Source organism: Ahaetulla prasina, chromosome 5 (assembly GCF_028640845.1).
Source record: "Ahaetulla prasina isolate Xishuangbanna chromosome 5, ASM2864084v1, whole genome shotgun sequence".
Taxonomy (NCBI): domain Eukaryota; kingdom Metazoa; phylum Chordata; class Lepidosauria; order Squamata; family Colubridae; genus Ahaetulla; species Ahaetulla prasina.
The window spans coordinates 84,614,982-84,637,680 of record NC_080543.1 but is presented as its reverse complement, the minus strand read 5'-3'; the positions used below and the strand labels follow the sequence as shown (position 1 = coordinate 84,637,680).

The following is a 22,699-nucleotide window of genomic DNA, read 5'->3' as shown; positions in this document are numbered from 1 at the left end:
CAGCTGCCTGAATTCCCCCCCCCCTTACATGATGCTTGCAGAATTGCATTTCTCATTCTTCGAGTTGTAAAATAACCACATCTCTTGGCAACTGCTTTTGTCTGGCAATCCAAGAATTCACACGGTAAATTTTGTCAATATGATATGCCACTTCATCTGGTTGCACTCCTATTATCTCTGCAAATACTTCAGAAAAAAATTCTTTCAAATCCTCCTTATTTTCCTGGAGTCCTCTGATTCTTAAAGCAAATTCCATATCCCTATATTGGACCAATACAATTTCATCATCTGTTTTTTCCACTTTAGCCTGAACCTCTTCCATCTTATTTTCCAACTTTTTAGATTGCTTTATTTCTTCCACATTTTCTTCCAACAAATTCAAATTAGTTGCCAAACCTTGAACTGCTAGCACAAGACTGTCCCTAATCTCTTTGTTCCCTTCTTGAATTTCTAACATCTGTTCTGTCATCTGTTTCAGTTTCTCTTCAATAAAAGAAGTTTGCAAATTTATGGAATCCTTTACAAAATCTTTCAGGTTTTCCTGTAGTCTTCTAGATTTAATGCTTTTGTATCGACAGTATGAGCTGGAGAAACTCCCGCGCTCCTAGAGTTTGGTAATTTTGTTTGTTTGGCTGCCATCTTTTAAACTTTTGTTTCACTTTAATCCAAATTAACAAAAGATCTTTTTGTATTTTCTGGGAATAGAGTCTTAAAATCTCTTCCTTTTTTATTTAATGACTTCTAACAGCCTCTGACAGCACTATACCCAAAACAATAGCAATTTTCTCACTTTTGCTTTCTGCTCATAAAGTCATTAGGTTAATGGCGCCTTTATCAGTCTTGCCTTCAAGTTGCCACAAAACCACAGGGAGTTAAGAAAAGTGTTACTTGTATTTACAGTCCTCCTGCTTCTGTTCTGTCTGGTATAAAATAAGTTTGTAATCCAATATAGGTCCCAGAGCTTGGACGCAGTGATTATTTCTGCCAGAGCAGAAGAGCCTTGGATACGGAGCACTTCGGGCTAATAGGGAGCTTAATCATTCAAACCCCCGAAGTCATTTCAGGGGTTTTAGGAAAGCTCTACCTTTGCCCGTCTGCTCACCTCCCCCTCTTCTCCCGAGGGGGAGATTTTCCGAATCACTAGGCTGCTGATTTGCGCTGCCTTAGCGATTCTATGTGATCCAAAGGCTGGCGGTCTAAAAGACCGGCGCCACCACTAACGGCGCCAAGTGGAAGTCCCTCAGATGGCATTTCTTTAGGGTGCCACACAGCTCTCCATGTGCTCGCCAGAGGTAGCCTGACTGCCATTAGGTACCGGGATGAGATCCTCAGACCCCTTGTGAGACCATATGCTGGTGCGGTTGGCTCTGGGTTCCTCCTAATGCAAGACAATGCTAGACCTCATGTGACTGGAGTGTGTCAGCAGTTTCTGCAAGACGAAGGCATTGATGCTATGGACTGGCCCGCCCGTTCCCCAGACCTGAATCCAATTGAGCACATCTGGGACATCATGTCTCGCTCCATCCACCAATGCCACATTGCACCACAGGCTGTCCAGGAGGTGGGGGATGCTTTAGTCCAGGTGTGGGAGATCCCTCAGGAGACCGTCCGCCACCGCATCAGGAGCATGCCCAGACGTTGTAGGGAGGTCATACAGGCACGTGGAGGCCACACACACTACTGAGTCTCATTTTGACTTGTTTTAAGGACATTACATCAAAGTTGGATCAGCCTGTAGTGTTGTTTTCCACTTTAATCAAGATCTCCATGGGTTGCTCAATTTGATTTCCATTGAAATTTTTGTGTGATTGTGTTGTCAGCACATTCAACTATGTAATGAATAAAGTATTCAATAAGAATATTTCATTCATTCAGATCTAGGATGTCTTATTTTTGTGTTCCCTTTATTTTTTTGAGCAGCTTATATCTTACTGAATTGGCCATGGGAGTTGTCAGACTGCTGTGGAGTATTAAATTTGTGAAAAGCTTTGTTCTCTATGGCACCATTGCATAAAGTGATGATTAATTTAGAAGTCAAGAATTTGGTCATATCATTTAAAACACCTTTTTTAACATATTAAATAAGCTCAAATTGAGCTGAATTTATATCTCCAGCCTGGGGATTTCCCATCCATTTTTATTCAACCATTTTAGGCAACACCAAGGTCAGCTTGGTGTCGCCACCTGCTGTGACCTGAACACAGGTAATATAAATATGCCTCTATAAGAGCATCTTCCATGCATAGCTGCTGATCTTGACATATTTCCTGGTTTGGCATGCTATTCAAGTTCCTTGTCCTATAGTATTTTTTGCATACTTGTGGATTACAAGTGGGTATCTTTTCCACTTACAGCTTTAATTTTAATAGAGCTTTGTGCGTTTGCAGCATGCTTCTCAAATCATTTCTGAAGCACTCTACTCCTTCAAAAAAACTAGATTTTTTGAAACTTTACAGTGAATAATCACATCCCCAAAATGTTGAATTCCTTTTTGTTAAGGAAGCAGATATGAAATTTGCCTCAGATTTAGTAACTCCGCCTATGGTAAAACTACTGCTTACAAAGCAACTACAATTTCATATATTACAACGTTTTTTCTAAATAAGTATACTTCAGTCTATCATAGGACTATAAAACTAGAAAATGTAAAAAACCAGAACGTGGTATTATAAGATTTAACAAACTTTATTACAGGTGAAACTCAAAAAATTAGAATATCGTGCAAAAGTTCATTTATTTCAGTAATGCAACTTAAAAGGTGAAACTAATATATGAGATAGACTCATTACATGCAAAGCGAGATAGTTCACAACTTGATTTGGCATAATTTTGATGATTATGGCTGACAGCTCATGAAAACCCCAAATTCACAATCTCAGAAAATTAGAATATTACATGAAATCAATAAAACAAGGATTGTATATAGAACAATATCGGACCTCTGAAAAGTATAAGCATGCATATGTACTCAGTACTTGGTTTGGGCCCCTTTTGCATCAATTACTGCCTCAATGCGGTGTGGCATGGATGCTATCAGCCTGTGGCACTGCTGAGATGTTATGGAAGACCAGGATGCTTCAATAGTGGCCTTCAGCTCTTCTGCATTGTTTGGTCTCATGTCTTTCATCTTTCTCTTGGCAATGCCTCTTAGATTCTCTATGGGGTTCTGGTCAGGCGAGTTTGCTGACCAATCAAGCACAGTAATCCCATGGGCATTGAACCAGGTTTTGGTACTTTTGGCAGTGTGGGCAGGTGCCAAGTTCTGCTGCAAAATGAAGTCAGCATCCCCATAAAGCTCATCTGCGGAAGGAAGCATGAAGTGCTCCAAAATCTCCTGGTAGATGGCTGCGTTGACCCTGGACTTAATGAAGCACAGTGGACCAACACCAGCAGATGACATGGCTCCCCAAATCAACACAGACTGTGGAAACTTCACACCGGACTTCAAGCATCTTACAGTGTGTGCCTCTCAATTCTTCCTCCAGACTTTAGGTCCTTGATTTCCAAATGAGATGCAAAAGTTGCTCTCATCAGAAAAGAGGACTTTGGACCACTGAACAACAGACCAGTTCTTTTTTTCTTTAGCCTAGGTAAGACACTTCTGACGTTGTTTGTTGTTCAGGAGCGGCTTGACAAGAGGAATACGACATTTGAAGCCCATGTCCAGGATCCGTCTGTGTGTGGTTGCTCTTGATGCACTGACTCCAGCCTCAGTCCACTCCTTGTGAAAATCCCCAACACTTTTGAATGGCCTTTTCCTGACAATCCTCTCCAGGCTGCGGTCATCCCTGCTGCTTGTGCACCTTTTTCTTCCACACTTTTCTCTTCCACATAACTTTCCATTAATATGCTTTGATACAGCACTTTGGGAACATCCAACTTCTTTTGCAATTACCTTTTGAGGCTTTCGCTCCTTATGGAGGGTATCAATGATTGTTTTCTGCACAGCTGTCAGGTCAGCAGTATTTCCCATGATTGTGATTCCTACTGAACCAGACTGGGAGACCATTTAAAGGCTCAGGAACCCTTTGCAGGTGTTATGGCTTAATTAGCTGATTAGAGTGGGACACTTTGAGTCTAGAATATTGAACCTTTTCACAATATTCTAATTTTCTGAGATTGTGAATTTGGGGTTTTCATGAGCTGTAAATCATAATCCTCAAAATTATGACAAATCAAGGCATGAACTATCTCGCTTTGCATGTAATGAGTCTATCTCATATATTAGTTTCACCTTTTAAGTTGCATTACTGAAATAAATGAACTTTTGCACAATATTCTATTTTTTTTTTTGAGTTTTACCTATATAATACAAAGACTTTGCGATTTGCACATTTTTTCTTGATTGCCTCATTCTTCTGCATTTAAATCCTTTATCGATCTGTAGCTCACAAAAATTTATAATAAAATTTCAAAAGATGCTACAAAAGTCATGTTTGGCTACCATAGACTAACATGGATTTCAGTTGGCAACTTTGTACTTCAGTTTTCAGAAACTGGTATCGGTAAGTTTAACATTGCTTTATTTCCAAGTATGTAAAGTTGTATCATACATATAGAGTCCATATATTTATCATTGCAAATGGCTACAGATTATTTCCATGCACTAGCATAACAGAAATGAGCTGACGTTTAGCAGCCCCATTACTTTTTAAAGAAATTGGCTGTTAACTCATTGCTACAATGATTTACATGTTTTAATAATTTACCTTTAAAAGAAGGCAATATTGGTATAAACTAGTCTTCTTACACAAACAGTTTTTGTGCAAGTTTTTGAATACACAGGCACAGTACTGGAGTAAAAATGGACATTTATTACAACTAAACCAGTGAGATACTACACAGCTTACCTTACATCACAATGCTTTTTTAAACAAACTCACAGTGCAGACCTTAAACATGGTTTTAATGCACAAAAAATGTTTTTGACATTTTAAAATGTCAAGTAATTCCGCCCTATTTCAACCTCAAACATAGCAAATGGACCATTCTAACGCCATGTGAACTTCGTTCTTCCAGTTCCCATTAAGTTAAACATAGGACTCCAGTATATGTATTTCATGTAATCTTTACTAATTCCATAACGCTTCTATGGACTCAGTATAATATTTCTGATGTAGCATATTAATGCATTACAATATTGGAGAATATCAGTTATAGCAAATTGACCCACCAGAAGGCAATTTAGTAGTTACATTATTGAAGAAGTCTACATATGAGAAAGTACATGCACACAGAAACATGTAAAGCAACCTACTTCCAGAAATAAAATGCTCTGAACGAAGTTTCCTTCAAACGTATTACAGGATAATAGCAAAATGCATGAGGATAAACAAAATATGGCTTTGTAATATCCATGCAGTCTTATCCTATGCATATTTAGAAGTCCTCTTTTGTTTTGATATGCACTACACCATAAAAATGTGCACATGCATACCATGGCAGCCAAAATTGTGAACAAGCTGAGCAAAGGCATGGTGTAAGGTTTGCTTCTCTGCTGTGTTCACAATGCACTATGATTAAATCTAGAATCTAAGGTGGAATATTAATGGGCAGCTACAATTAGTAATATAACAGTTCGGATTGACTTCAAACAGCAGATAATACTGGTAACAAGTAGATATTTTCTAACAATTCATTTCTGTCAAGTGTGTTTCAATATCTGAATTTATCCTTTTGAAAAGACTTTCAGTACTTATGCTTATAAAAACCATCACACTTTATATAACTTCAATTTACATTCCCTTTGCAAAATATTAATTCAGGTTAGAATTTCATTCCAAGGAATTTTTACAATGTTTACAACTGAATTTTTAGAAATGAATCTGCAATGACAGCTTACAATAATTTGACTTGAATCAAACTAGATCTTGATATAATTCTTTGGTATAAATAAAACAGCTGTAAATACGGTACTTGTTTAATCTTCTGTGACAATCTAAAATGACTTACTAAAAATCTTTGGCTATACAAAGCCAAGTTAACACATTTCACATTACCACATGTAATAGTTTTCAGCATGTAACACAAATTACAGTATTGGATACATTATGTTTTGGCAAAGTAATTCACAAAAAATAATTACTGAAATTATCATCAATATTTTAAAACTAATGTGGCTTAAATTGCTGTAAAATCCCCTTCCCCAATTTTAAAAGGTTTAAAAACTTTGCTCCCTTTTTAAACTTTATAATAAATAGATTTTTTCTCATAGACCTGAATATAAGCAGCTTAGCAGAACAATAATACTGACAAATAGCATCATAACACCATTAGCTAACATTACATGGAGGCAGTGAAGATTTACACTTAAATGGGACAATGTAAAGACACCAGAAAATATTTATGTCAGTCCAATCTCTTCAAGGACACTACGAGGGGTCTCTGCTTCCTGTGGAGAAAAAAAAGAGAGAATTAACAAGGTTTTTTGTTTGTTTGTTTCTGCCAAGCTAGGTATATCATATTTAAGAAGTAAATGAATTTCAGGAAGTTACATCTCACCTTTTGTTAATAAACTGAATTTGACACACTTCCCAATTCCTGCAATTCTTTCCTCCTTTCTTTAGTCAACTGAATAGACTGGAAACAGTTTCTATTATGTGAAAAGTTTATGGTTCATAAAGGAGAGAAGACAACCTACATAAAGTTGAACAACTCCCACAGGCACTAGCCACTTTGATAAGTGTGAATGTTTGATCTGATTAAAAAATTCAACCAGAGTAATAGTATTTGAGATAAAAACTGTAAATATTTAACAAATATGGATAAAATATTTAGAAAATAATTGTAAAGGCCAATTAAAATGTTATTTTTGCTAGTGAAGTTAATGATCAATGTTTTAAATGTTCAATTCCAAATAAAATGTTAAAGCAAGTTATATTTTCCTTATAATATACCAATGTACTCAAAGCACAGCCAATATTTGTATAAAAGCACTTACTTTAGCATCCTAAAAAGGTATAGCCAAAAAGAAAGAAAATCAGAATTTTAGCAATATTTCCATATAAATGCAACAAGTATGTAAGAACATGAGAGCCCGTTTGGTCTAGTGGTTAAGACACCAGGCTAGAAACCCTATAAGTTCAAGTCTGCCTTAGCCATGAACACCAGCAGAGTGACTTTGGGCCACTCTGTCTCTTAGTCCAACTCACCTCACAGTAGTTGTTGTGGGGAAAATATGAAGTGGAAGTGTGTTGGATATGTTTGCCACCTTGAATTATTTAAAAAATAGTAAAGGCGGGATATAATAAATAAAAAAAATAAAAATTCTGAATTCCCAAAAGGAAGGCACTATTGTAACACCTCTGAATTGTGTTAGTAACTAGCAGCACGTGCTCTATTTAGATATTATTCTGTGCTGACATATATACATTTGATATAGAGGATTGGATTTTGTTATGAAAAATATGTTTTTATTAGATTCATCATTTGAAGATTCATCATTCAGCAGATTTACTACCAGGGAATGCACCCTCATTCATTATGCAAACTTCCAAAAACAAGATTGGTTTAGAGGATGGACAGATTCCCACAATGGTTCCCTTTCAAGGTCGCCACTTGATTCTGGCAATTTCTCATGAAAGTTAGAGCTGTAATTCATAAAATGAAATATAGCTGGATTTCACTTGCACTCATAGATCTCTTTATGTGAAGTCTAAATCAAATTGAATATTTACTATGGCCATAGGCCAGCGTAACAGATACACTATTTTTATCTAATAAGAACCTGCATACTCTTATCATTGTTTGCATTTTTCTATCGTAGTATTTTTAAAAATTGTGTTTTACACTTTTAATAATGTACTATGAGCAATGATACATACCCTCAACAAGTCTGAATCTCAAATATTACTTGGGGAAAGTAGCTATACCATTCAAGGGATATAAAATAATAGCTCTTTGGAAATGTGCAACTTTTTAGAAATAGCTGAGTTTAATCTTTTATCAGAAGGGTTTCATATGTCTGCAAATCAGAATTAAGGTAAATTCCACAAATACGAATTATTTCATAGCAAAGAAATGGAGGGGAAAAAAGCCAGTCACATGAGAAGTGCATGCAATAGTTTATTAAAGTCATGCCCCAAAAAAATTCACAGCAATTTACAAGCATGCAGCTACATAAAGGTGCAACAATACTGCACCACCATCAGCACTCCATTTGCAGCCGTTTGAAGAGCCAGACATTAAAAGAATGCAAAGCAGCATTTACCATGTATATTCACAGAAGCAATACCATATACATTCACAGAGAGGGAGAGGGAGATCTGCAATATAAATGCTTCTTGCATGCGTCCCAGATGTAATAGGAAGTAACATTAATCCCGTGTTTGAAACAACAATTCTCTCTAATATGCAGAATATTGCAGAAACCATTTTCTTTTTTACTGCCTTTTTGAAAGTCTAACTTTGTAACAACAATCATGTCTCTCTTTTTATTATGACTTTTTGTTTTAGAATAAAATCAGGAGGGTTTTTAGTCATATACTTTGGTAGTTGCTTCTGTACATTTATGAACATTTTTATTGCTTTTGTAACATTTGGATCAGCTCCATACATGCATTGAAGATATCCATATAAATCTACTCTAAAATATTGAAATTAATGAAAGACTGCATGCAGAAGGAATACCTTATGCACACTTCAGGAATGCAAGATCAATGTACTTATTTTTTTAAACTTATTTAGCAGTGAAGCAAATCAGTTTAATATACATGTATCACAATTTGTGGCCTTCAGGGTTATTTTTCATGATAAGTTTAGAAGGCGCTATTTAGAAAACAGTTTGTTTAGTGGGATAAAGTGTGTAAGTTAACATCAGTGGATTTCTATGTGAAAGCAGCATAAATTAGATTTATATACATTTTGACAATACTGTATCATGGGATTGAATATTTAAATGATAAAGTGAGACTAAGCAAAATATTTCAAGCTATAGTTTTACATGCTATGTCAAGTGCTAATGGATAATTTAAATATTTTAACATGAAAATTACAGCATGCTGACAAAACATATGAAGAAAAACAAACATTGCAAATGGAAGGACAAGGAAAAATACAAACAGCAAAAACAAAACACACAACTGTGATATACACTAGTTTGTTCAAGATGATTGGATTCACCAAGCTGAGGAAAAGCGTTCTGCCATGAGAAAACCAGTTCTAGCGCCTCTCTGTGTGCATGATGAATGAAGTCATTTAGTATACTGGGACATTAAAGTATTCATGACGTGGCTATAAAAGAAATGTATATATTTTTTTATAAACAGTACAGAAATTAGCATGCATATAATAAAACAAATGGATTTATATTACTTCCATTCTTCTCTATTCTGATCTTTTACAATTATGTAATAATAATATTAGAGGTTTAAGAAAAGATATTTTATTGTACTGGATGATTTAACAAACTATATGTAATATCCTGGGTGGTTTGCTTTAAACTAAGTTTGTAATGATTGATGTGTACACTGTTAGTTCCAGACATCTATCATTTTTTGCAGAGCAGTATGTTTAATTACAGAAAATAGAATGCATATGCATTTTGCACTTTGAACAAGCTATTTGAAAAATGTTTCTGATGTTGTATCAAATAATATTCAATTGTATAAGTAGTGAATGGCAATGTATGTAAACTACAATTAATTTATGTCTAAATTTTATTTTTCTCTATGCTGCAATTATAAATCATGTCTTTAAGGGCTGCAATCATAACAATAAACTCATTCTTTTTAGCTGTTTTAAAACTACCTGTATTAACATTCCAGGCCAGCTAGCTGTTAATCCAACTACCCAGGGATGGAGAACTGGCATCATTAATTTCCTACATTTTTGTGTGCTTATCTTAAGAGCAAAAATAATACACCATTCATAAAGCTAGTTCTATAAACAACTATAGAAACTATAGTTTTTCTGTATATAAGAATATGCAGGCTTTCAAGCATAATAATCAATACATAATAGTATCTATGAATATTTCTATAAGTCTATTTCAGAAATATAGGTTCCCCTGAAAATAATGAAATGGAAAATATTCCTAAAACAGATATCCTAAGATTAATTCATTCAATTGTATGCAATTACTTGCAATTACTGCAAGTTCAAGTCCCACCAGGCCCAAGGTTGACTCAGCCTTCCATCCTTTATAAGGTAGGTAAAAGGAGGACCCAGATTGTTGGGGGCAATAAAAGTTGACTTTGTATATTATATACAAATGGATGAAGACTATTGCTTAACACAATGTAAGCCGCCCTGAGTCTTTGGAGAAGGGCGGGATATAAATTCAAAAAAAAAAAAAAGGAGAACATTTTATAAATTTCCATGTTAACTTGGCAAAGTACATTTTCCCAGACATCATATGAACATAAATATTCAATTATCTTTGTCCTCCTGAACACATTGTGATTAATATATACAAAAGCATAAAATTAAATATTCTCCACATGCCTAATTTGCATCTATGCAGTCTTCTCCACATTCTTTCAATACTTATAAACTAGTACAGCAGGAATACATTTTTTCCTCCAGTTTATCTGAATGACCTAATAACTACATCACCTTAATATGGATTTTCACTTCATGGATGCTTGAGTTTTTAACTAAAAGTAGTTAAATAACACCATTTGGTGGTTAATGCATTTATTTACATTATTCTTAATTTGTTTTATGAAAATATTAAATAGGTGAAACCTTTCTATGGAAAGGTTCATAAGTGAAAATAAACTATCTGCATCTTGTATAGTCAAAATTGAACAATTCTCAATTTTATCTGCTAAAAATCAAACTCAAGTGCAACTTTTACCGTCTTTCTAGCTAGAAACCAGGAGACTGAGTTCTAATCCCACTTCAGGCATGAAAGCTGGCTTGGGCCAGTCATTCTCTCTCAGAGAATTGTTATTGTGAGGAAAAGTGGAAGGAACATTAGGTATGTTTACCAGCTTGTATTATTTATTAAAATAATAAAAGTGGAGATTATATATAATAAATATAAACATATATAATATATATAAACAATAAAAACAGGATTTGAAAAAAAGTGGGGTTTTTTTGGAATTTGTAGTCAGAACAAGGGAAGCTGCCATTTGAAAATATTCCAAGGGGCATGGCGAACTGAAGACAACTCTGCAAGAGAATAGCCCATGACCACAGTGGAAAAAGGAGACAATTGCTCCCCAAACTCCTCTCTGGATTAAGGAGAGAATTTGGGATGCCCAGAGTGTTTTCCTGCAACAAGACTGTAAAACATTAGTTTCCAGAAATTTTTAATGCTTTGGGAGTCAGGAGAGTCAGTCTTGGCCAAACCTTGGTTGACAGATTTCAAGAAACACTGGGTTCACCCACTACCTTTCTTAACCACTTTCACTGGAAATGGTTTGAAAATTGTTTTATGGATATTAAGAGCCTTCAGAAGGACAAGTTTGATTACATTAAGTGCTCTTCCTTCAATCCTCAGACATAGAAGATTCATGTAAATTTAAGAATTTAAAAACTTGGTTATTTGAAAATAAGTAGCAAAAACATAATTAAAATGCTAATTTTGGAAAGATTTTAAATGGACTTAGGGTCCATCATCATCTTTTAACGACCCCATAATCCCTTGCGAGGTGGAGTCTGGGCAACTTAATGAGTGTTTTAATGGCCGGATGCCCTTCCTGTCGCCAATGCAGAGTTTTGTTCAGCAGATATATTCTCAGTGTGCCCAGAGAGAAATATCTGCCTCTACCTAGGATCGAACTCACAGCCTCCTGATTGGGAGGTGAGAGCTCCACCTCGAGGCCACCGCACCACTCCTACTTAGGGTCCATCTTAACTGGAAATAAGATTTTGAAATAATTATAAGAATATTCCTGTAGTTTGTTTAAAATCCTATTAAAAATATATGAAGATTTTGAATTTTAAGCGATCTTAAAATTTAAGTAAAATTTAAGGAATCTTTCCCTGGGAAAATTTTGTGGATTGGGGAAAACCATGAAAAAAGTAGACCTTGAAGATTGGTTACTAGAGGCAACTAGAAAGGTTCTAATTAAAGGAGATGACCTTCTATTACAGAATAGAGAGAAGTATTTTAACTCGAGGAATTCAAGGGTATTTGGCAACAATATTTAGAATTTTCTTTTCAGATTGTCCAATAGTATAAAATAGATTCTTGCAATTACTGCAGGAGATAGAGATAGAGGAGATAGAAGAGGATGCAATGAAGAACCAGGATGTTTTGAATATCAGTTTAAAAATGATAGGATACAAGAATAATCTAATAAAATAGCTGGCACATACATATCAGTACATACATACATACATAAAATATTGACAAAGATGTTATACAGAATTTACAAAAGAAACCAATTGATGTTTTAATAGCTAAAGGGACACACAAATAGTAAATCAAAATGGTGATTTATTGGATGTATAGATTCCAACTCAGAAAAATAATGCGGACAAGTTTTCTTATTTTTGGACTTACAAAACATATATGTAGAAGTATCCAAGAAAAGATAGAATAAAAAGAAATAAGCTTTTGAGACATTCCTCAAGACTTTTAAAACTAAAAAGATTTGGCTTATAGGTAGTCATTCCTGAGAAAATTGTTTAACCAACTGAAATCTTCTTATGACGACCCACTGCTAAAAGTTTTTTCCATAACCAAGCCATTTGCTGTTTTTACTTAGAAGCTATGAAATGTTACAAAATATCACAATTAATATTTTCTCTATTGACTGTTTTGAAAAATGGGATCAGAATGAACAGCTTGAATCAAAGCAAGAGAACAACGAGATTGTCTTGAATTCCCCTTGTTCTTATGGTCAGAATATTCAAACATTTTGCATTTTATTCTGATCGAATTTTTCAATTATTACGACTTTTCTTTTTTCAGAATTCCATTTGCCTCCTGAAAAAGGATCTTTGGGACAATCATGACTTGGATGACAGAGAATCACCATAGACATTTAGCTATACACTTTGGGATGAACACCTTTCTAATGCTGTGGGAGTATGAATGGATTTCCAGGAAAAAAAATTGCAGAATAAAGGAACCATTTGCACTTCAATTTGAGATGCGGACGACACAGACTCATCTTTAACACCTACGCCTGTCTTCACTGAAGGGACATAGGGCAGAAAACATTTTGCAGCCAAGAAAGCTTCACACCCATTTGCACTATCATTATTTTATTTCAGAACTTCAGAAAGAGATTATAAATTGTCAAGAACCCCTCAGTGATCTGTTTTGCTTTTCAGATCTGTTCCAAACCAACAGAGAATTAATGGACAAGATAAAAACAATAAGCATTATGGAAGGAAGTGATCATAATTCCAGTTCATCAAGATATTGTAGAAAGAAAAATTAGAGTGCAATTAATACATGCACAAAGCTTAAATTAGTATTAGGGAGCAACACACGGTCAGAAATCCCGAGGCCAAAGGATCTGCAGGACGGCTCCAAGAACATTTGCATACTATTCTGATTATGGCAAGGAGTGGGCCAAGTTTCTCTATTCCTATTTTGCTTCAGTTGTCAGATTTTTTAAAAAAAAGCAATGGCAACTAAAGAAATTGGCTATCATGACTAAATTATCTCTTCAGAACCAGATCTATTAAATCTGAGTGTCCTGAAAGAATTTATGGATATCATTTTGGAGCATATATGATTTTAAAGAAACCGTGGAGGATAGACATAATGCCACAGGATTGGGAAGGTTAAATTGCTTTCAAGAAGAGATTGGACTGCCATTTGTCAAGAAACGGTGTAGGATCTCCTGCTTGGGTGGGGGGGTTGGACTAGATGACCTATAAGGTCCCTTCCAACCCTGTTAATCTGTCTGTTTCTCAAATATCTTCAAAAAGATAACTGGCAAGTAGATACCAGACAGCTTGACAACAGGGCAAAAGTGAGACACAGATTATTCAGCAGTTGTAAGCAGGAGCTAGTACAAGTTTAATTAGAATAAATCATGTTATACCATCCTGATGAATGTTTTGACTTTTTCCTTCTTCTTTTTTTAAGAGTGATCTATTCAATTGCCGTAGAAACATAGCGGACACAGCATACCCTGCCTTTAGAAAACTATTCAAGAAAGACTTCCATAAGATTCTAGTAGCGAATTGTAAGAAAGAGATAAAATGTGATCAGGACATGCTATGATTATAAACAGTACCACCATTCTCAGCCCAATTCACCTCATAGAGTTGTTGTTGAAGGGGAAATAGGATGAGGAAGGAGTATTAGGTATGTTTGCCATCTTGACTTATTTATTAAAAAATAATAAAGGCAGGATAGATAAATAAAACAAATAAATATAGAGCTAACTGAATAATCATATTACATTAATGACTTCACATTAAGATGGAAACAAGTATCAAGCAGCATATTACAAAGCTCCAGTCTATTCCAATTTGTTCCACATATATAAAAGTGCTTGAATGAAGGATTAGAACATATACTTATCACATGTGTAGATGAAGCAAAGTTAGGATACATACATAACAAACAGATGATAATATTAATGATAAGATTCAAAAGGTAGAAACAATGAGTGGAAACCAGCAAAATACATTCAATCCGAAAATTGCAAAACCCTACATTTGGGCAGAATAAAGATGCAATTTTATTCTTAATGAAATACCTCAAATTCCTATGTACTATATATAATAAATACAAATAGCTACAAATATGACAAGCTAACAGAGTTAAGGGTCTTATTTTAAACCTGAAGAAACTAATTTCATAATCTCTCCTTCATTAATGTAGGGTAAGAGATGAAGATCCTGTCAACATCTAAGCAAGTATTGTGTAGGGGCCTATGTCAAAATGTGGGATAAATAAAACACTTTCAGAGACAGTTGAATTCTACAGATCATATTCTGGAAATCAACTTGTTTAGAGCAATTGAGAAAAACCAATAGAAAAGGCATGGTTTTTATAACCCTCAAGATGATGGAAGTGAATTCTATACCCAAAATACAGGTAGTCCTTGACATCCCCATGGTCACATGATTTACATTCGGATGCTTCACAACTGACTCATATTTATGGTGATTGCAGTCATGTGATTGCCTTTTGTGACCTTCTGACAAGCAAAGTCAATGAGGAAACCAGATTCACTGAACAACCTGGTTGTTCAAACTGGTCCTAAAAATTGTACTAACTGTCTTTACTTTGGCTGTAAACTGCCCTGAGTCCTTTGGGAGAAGGGCGGTATAGAAATTGAAACAATAAATAAATAAATAAATAAATAAATAAATAAATAAATAAATAAATAAACCACGTCACTAATTTAACAGCTGCAGTGATTCACTTAACAAATGTGGGAAGTAAAGTCATAAAATGGGGTAAAATTCACTTAACAAATGTCTCATTTAGCAACATACATTTTGGGCTCAATTGTGGTCATAAGTTGAGGACTATCTATAACTAAATCCATGGTCAATTAGAAGACTTGCATCACCATAAATTGAGTTTTGTATTCTTAATTTCATCAAGCATGCGATTCTAGAACACTTGTAATTAATTTTATATCTATGTTGAGAAAAAAAGAAGTTTAAAAAGCCTAATTATATTACAAAAGCCATGTGTGAAAAAAATGTAAAATTGCTGTGAATAAGCTGTAGTTACTTATTTTCTTGTTATTCTTTGTTAATCAAACAAATAATTCTGTACCTTAATGCCAATCGATGACTGTAATAAATTTTAGTTATCTACAATACTACACTTCTAATTAGGTCAGATTACTGTAGTTCTTGTTTTAATAAAGTAATCTCATGAAGTCAATTAAAATTTTCTTTATAAAAATAAATAATTCTACATATTAAGCTCAGTTATCATGGACAGAAGTTAAATTACCCATTATAAATGTCCTTACTCACTAGGAAAAATGTAAAATGTAAGTAAAGTAATTATTATGAGGGGTGTGCAAAACAATGATTTCAAAGTAAGATTTTAATATTACCAGAAGACTTCCAATGGTGTTCTGACCTTACTGGAAGTATTCTAAGTTTAAAAGGGAAGCAATGCTGCTTTCATTTTAAATGAAGGCATTTATCCAACAAGAAATTTAAATAGTTCCATCCATTCCTGACAAATATGCCTTAATGATACTTGGAAAAATCTGAGAAAAAGAAAACATTCTTTTCACAGTATAGGTCACAGTTTTTTACTTCAAATTCTTTGTTGAATTAATAGTGGGAGGCATTTCTCTTGCTTATATTGCTCATGTTTTTTTTGTTTAAATTTTATTCACTTTATCCTTCAACACGTGTCCTTGGAAATTTAATATGGGAGATTAAAAAGCAGCAAAATATTTTAGGGTGAAGAAACTTTACAAGGATTTCTCCTGATCTGAACAGAACTGAGAATCTTTTTGTCCATTTTATAAATATATAAGGTAATGTTTTAACAAAATTAAATGACTGTTAAAATTGTCCTTAACTTTATCTGGTAGGAGAACTTTAAAACATAACCTATACCCCAGAATCTTGATGAAATATTAAATCACTATGAGACCAACACTGTTGATAGTATTGAGGCAAAAGTCACAATGTAACATTCTAATCACATTTAAGACTCCCTTTTTTCATACTCAACTGAATCAATATTAATGTTTAAAATGACATTGATTTCTATGAAAGCACTTTTTATTAAATCAGTTAAAATTATACTTATAAAATTATAATTACTTATGTTTAGTCAATTTGTGTATTTAAACATGCATTTTTACGAGGCAGTCACAGTAAATCATAATTACACATATCAGTACATAATCAATTATGTCAATTTATTGTTTTTGATGGAGAGTCGTATGTTTAGAGCACTTGCTATCAACATTTTTAAAGTTTTGTTTTATTTCAACTTCGGAAAAGCTATTCCAGAAGTTTGAGAATTTTACCTGAAAGATGCTATTCATATTAGTATAATTATGCAGCCTTGTATCGAAGCCATTATGGTTGATTAAAAGAGCACTTTTGTAAAGTTCTATAATTTAAGCCTATTGATAAACATGCTTATTTGATGGTTATAATTTCTGCTTTCTCAACATTTTAAATGCAGGACTGAATATGGTTAGTTTTAATTAATGCATTTAAGCCACATTATTTAAAAGGAACAAAAATTCATTAAAAATAAATAAAATACATTAAAATCTTCTTTAGATAATTATTTTTCCTCATGCACCATTTTTTATGGAATATAGGATTTAAAAGTGGCAATTACACAATTACATTTTAAGAAATTCAGATTTTGAAATAAATTGGGACAAGTATATCCTTTTTCCTTAAGACAAATATTTATGTCAGCAATTCACTCATGTATTAAGGTAATTGTAAGATAGCGCAGCTTTTTTTCATTTACATACTAAACTATATTTAACACTTATCTTTTTCCTGCTGCAAGTCATGATAGATACTGTATTCCAGAAAATAATTTAAACTACTTTATCAGACCAGTGATCTGTTTATTGGCTAAGGTGGGGATCTTTTAAGACTTTTCAGCATACAAAAATCATTAACATCACTAGAACAAAACCATGCATCACACAATTCAAAATTGATGCCATTAGTATGAAAAATAAAGACAGAACACCCAAAGCAAATGTCCATTCTGTCAAGCAAATATGTCAAAGAATAAATCCATTACTCGTCACTTTCTGTTCCTCTTCTTGCTTAACAGGCAAGGGTCCTTTTACACGTGCAAACCTCTGCAAAGCACTAATGTAATCCATGCCACCAAAAGGTAAATTTGGTAGTTACCAATTGTACAGGTAGGGGCCAAAGCGTTAAGGCTTTAGATTGTTCTTAATCATAAGATATCCTCAGACAAACCTCCCCAGTCTTCATTCTGGCTCTATAAACAAAATTAAGCACAATTGAAAATTTTATAGTGCATTTTGCATGTTTGTGTAAAGATAATCAACTTCACATAGGTTTATGGATATTAGTACTCTTTAGGTTTTTCTACATGAGTATTATCAAGTACAAAGCTAGTGAAAATATGAAGAAAAATGAATGTATTACACAGATACACCTCACTTTTACCATATGACATGCAGTGAGACTTCACTTTTCCAGGGGATTGCCAAATTCCTAATTAGGATACTGATTTTCAGAACAGTAAGAATGGCTTATAAAGGTTATAGGAAATGTAGCAGTAGCAGGGACATCTTTTTTTTTCATTGCCTACCCCATTCACATATAAAAAGGTGATGGGTAAGAGGATTTTTTTTTAAGTAAGAGAAGACTGAATCCTCCTATTCCCTTTCAGACAATCCTAATAGAGATAGTCCTTGCTTTACAACCATTTGTTTAATGATGGTTTGTAGTTATTATGGTCTCGGGAAAAGCAACCTACAATGCCTCCTTAAAGTTATAACGATTGCCCTACCTCCATTATCTGATCAAAATTCAGACACTTGGCAATTGGCTCACATTTATGATGGTTGCAGTGTTTTGTGTTATGTGATCGCAATTTGCAACCTTCACAGCTGACTTCCAATAGAAAAATCAACTCAAGCTGGATTCACTTAACCACCACATTGTTTACTTAATAATCATGTGGTTTGCTTAACAACTGTAGTTTAATGACCACAGTAAAAGTGGTTGTAAAATCAGGTCCACTCCCATGATGATTCATTTAATGACTACATCTCTTAACAACCAAAATTCCAGTCCCAATCATAGTGATATGTTGGGAACTACCTGCAATGGATCCAGAAACATAAAAAGTGCAGTTCCAAATGGGGGTTGGGGTGGGATGGGAAACCCAATGAAGCTGCAAGAAAATAAAAAGTTCAGCATCGTTCTTCCACAAGCTTCTTTTAAGATCCTCTTCAAACTGTTTCTATACTCAAATGCAGGTTCTGCTCCAATTATTTATCAACTACTATATAAATGTCTATCAGCACTGTATTGAAATTTAGTTTAAGAAACTACGATGTAAAACACGAGAAATAATGGAAAGAAACAGCTTTAGCAGTATCCTTAGCATACTTTAAAAATTCTGTAATTTAAGTTGAAACACCAAACATCTAAGAAGGGTGGTGAGTTTTAAAATTTAAAACCAAAGTTTGTAATTGAGATTATATAGCTTTTCTACATAAAGAATTTCCTGCATTCTGAAAGAGGTTCAGTAATGTATAACTTCTTTGAAAATCAGGTACTATCGGAGTGCTCAATTAATTGATTTTGAATAGAAATTCAGCATATATATTAATAAAGCAACATGTTTATATCCCTAAGGTTGATTTTATATCACTACTATATCAATTGTATATAGCTACCAGAGTAATAGAAATAAATGAGAAAAATTATGACAACATACACAAGTACAACTCAACCTCTAACATAGATAGATATTTCTTCTCAATTACCTAGTTTTACACATTTCCCTGTTAGTTTTCTGTAACTAGAATAACAAATATGGGAGAGTGATAAAGTCACAATTTTATATGGACCAATCTAGTGACATTAGATGTAACATTATTACATAAGATATAATAATATAATGCAGTACTGAGTTTCCTCCATTTGTTTAGGTAACTAATTATATATAGGACTTTGACTAGAACTATTTTTTTACTGAATCAAATATATTTTTATTTGATTTGGGTTTCACAACCTGTATCACTAATGACTTGAATAGTAATAACAATCTAAAATATGTATACAAAACATTTTAACGCTTAGAATGCCTGTGTTTATTGCTTGGACTTCTTTCCTCAGCTGTATCAGAACATCAGTCTTGTAGGAATAACTAAACAAGTTAAGAGTTACTTTCCTAAGCTGTTGTTTCCTCCATTGTAACTCATATATTTTCAGCTCTTTATTATGACTCCAATTCAGCTTTTCTCACAAAAAAAAAATTAGTGTGTCAGAACCAGGTATTTATTAGCATTTTAAATAGAGCCAGCTTAATGGATTGTCTTGAATTCCCAAATCATTCCTACATTTGAGCAGAATTTTACCTTGTGGGTAAAAATGGTATTTTAAAAATTCCTGCTTCTGCAAGTGGGTCTATCTGGAGACCTTACAAAAAAACCCAGTAACCAATGATATACCAATTTAACAAAATTAAATTGCCGTGAAAAACATTCATCATTTCAAGATCATATTAAACAAAACTTATTAAGGATGATAACTTTTTAAAATTAATTTCATTATATTACTAATAATGACGATAATAATACCCAAATAAGAAATTTTTTGTTCTTAATTTATGCTTACACTTCATTGATGAACATTTAAGTTTTATCCCTGTAATTAAGTGATGAGCAATGAAGTCCACCAAACAGTGTCAAAAAACAAATAATCTTTCTTAAATTCTTAAGAGGGAAGATTATCCAATATTAATGAAAAATATGAGATAAGCAAATTGTTGGGAAATGCCCAGGCAGGCAGGGAAGAAGATTCAAGGGGGGAATTTGCCTTGAATTGTTGCACAGCTATAAGAGATCTGATCCTCCACTTCCAAGGAATTTATCTATTATTAAGGAAAGGCAAGCATTCCTATATTTTGGCAGAATTCAGTGAAGTAGTTAGTTGAACTCTACACATGTGGTTCTGGTTGCTTGTGCCTGACACAAATCTGTCTTTGCCTAATTTTGCATAAATAGTCTTTTATTTTACTGAAGAGGTCACTGAATATAATCCACGTATTATTTATATAAGCAAAGGAATAAAATGTAGAGGTCAAGCTAAATACTTATTGATTTTAAACTTTTATTTTTTTAATTTCTACTCACCTAGCAGAGTCCCTTATTAATATAGTAGAAATCCAACAGATATTATATTTCAAGACTCTACAAGCGAAGTTTGTGGTTACAATACACTCCAGACGAAAAAACAATATGTATTATTCAGAAACTCTTAAGTATATAAATGAATTCAGTGACAATTTTATTACTTTAAAAACATCCTGAGCAGATGCATGTACAATTAATTTCTGTGAGAACAGAACAGGAACAGAATTACAGATTTGTCATGGGTTTTACATTCAAAATATTTTGAATATTTTTCTTCTACAAAGACATTTAAAAGGAATATAATATATAGTATGGTTACTTAGTTTACTTCATTAAATTTCCTTCTATTATAGTTAGCATATCACAAAATCTTTCTTATCACATAATCTTTCTAAATCACTGAGCTATAGAAGTAGGGATTTCCTTGGGAATTTTGTAACAATTCCTGACCACTTGTCCTTTCCTTGATTATCCTCAGGACAATAACATTCTTAAAGTTATCTTGAGCATCTTCCCTGAAGCAGACAAACATGCAAATTTTCTGTCTTTTTTCCTGCCAATATCTGTGATAGGCCACTATGTTAATAACTTACACGTGGAAAACTTCTACTTTGTCATTAATGTCTAAATATTTTAAATAAGTAAACCTTCAGCTCCTTCTAGAATGGCTAATTTCCAAGAAAGCTACATTTTATCAGCAAATACAACTAGATGTATTTCCCTTAAATATCTATATTAAGAATTTCAACTGATAAATATAGGGACAGAATGTGATGAGGGATCAGAATAAAATAAATACATATATATTAACATATCCCATGTAATGCTAGCAAAAAAAAAAACAACCCAATTGTTTTTATTTACATAGCAAGCAAAGCACAATTTCCCTAAAGCAACATACAAAAATTGACTTTGCTAACATGACAGAGCTATACTTAAAACTCATTTTATCACAATATATTAATATGTATTATTGTAATTTAACGAGTATAGGTATGAAAAAATGATGAGAAAGGCATTATTTACTGCTCTGTCACCAAACTTGGATAAACAGGAAACACATTTCCTAAATTAGTAAGAAATAAAGAAATATATTTCAGCTACTGCTAATCCAAATTCAAATTTTAAATTATTTCAGGGCAAGGGGTTTTAGGTACTACACGTCAGAAAAAGATGAAGTTATGGAATAATTAGCAAATCAGATATAGTTCCAATCCTTAATCTAGTTCTAAGACTAGTATTAAAACTATTTGAAAAACTTTTACTACTCATCAAATTACATTAGCTATAGCAAACTGACTTTTTTAAAAAAAAAAATAGCAAAGACCACAAGTGTTTTAAAAAGAATCTAATTTTTTGATTTCAACAATGAAAAAAGTAAAGAGGAATACGAGTGTGACAACATTATTCAATCATTCAATTAATTAAAAAGGCAAAATGTAAGTTGAACAGAGAAGTGGTTAGATCCATATGAATACAATTGTGTAGCAGCATAAAATATATAAAAAATAAAAACATTATATGGTAAAAGTGATGAAAAGCTTTTCTGCAACTTGGAAGAAATTGAACAAAATAATGTGTATCAGCCCAGCATGCTGGTGTGCTTTAACAAAGAAACAAAAATTGTATACCTCTTGTAATAGATCTGCCTGTTCAATGGCTTTAAGAACATTTTTCTTGGAGGTCTCTTGAACTTCTCCTCCCAGGAGGAATTCATCCAAAATAAAATAAGCCTTCTCAAAATTAAAGATGATATCAAGTTCACAGACCTACAAAACATTAAAAAAGAAAGATGCAATGCCGAAACAGGACTTTTCTGCAACGATCTATGGAATGCTTCCCTTCCAGAAGTATGGATGACCACCACCCCTACAACACTGTTGGCATTTTGCAAAGTAGCCAAAGTATTTTGTCCCTGTGCATACAATCCTTGAATTAGCTTATTTATGGCTCATTGATTAGCGATGTATTCATTA

General features: G+C 33.5%; 1 protein-coding gene across 6 annotated transcripts in view; it reads right to left on the bottom strand.

The window, feature by feature from the left end:
- Positions 1–4,502: 4,502 nt before the first annotated feature.
- Positions 4,503–22,699, bottom strand: part of AP1S2 (adaptor related protein complex 1 subunit sigma 2) — a 30,123-nt gene continuing 11,926 nt past the window's right edge. For 3 of the 6 annotated variants that reach the window (XM_058185467.1, XM_058185465.1, XM_058185462.1), the window contains exons 4-5: positions 22,355–22,492; positions 4,503–6,391 (exon numbers count right to left, since the gene is read on the bottom strand). In XM_058185467.1, coding sequence (XP_058041450.1) covers positions 6,344–6,391; positions 22,355–22,492 — 186 coding nt within the window. In that variant the 3' untranslated portion in view covers positions 4,503–6,343. The other 3 variants (XM_058185464.1, XM_058185466.1, XM_058185468.1) reach the window with 3 other exon arrangements.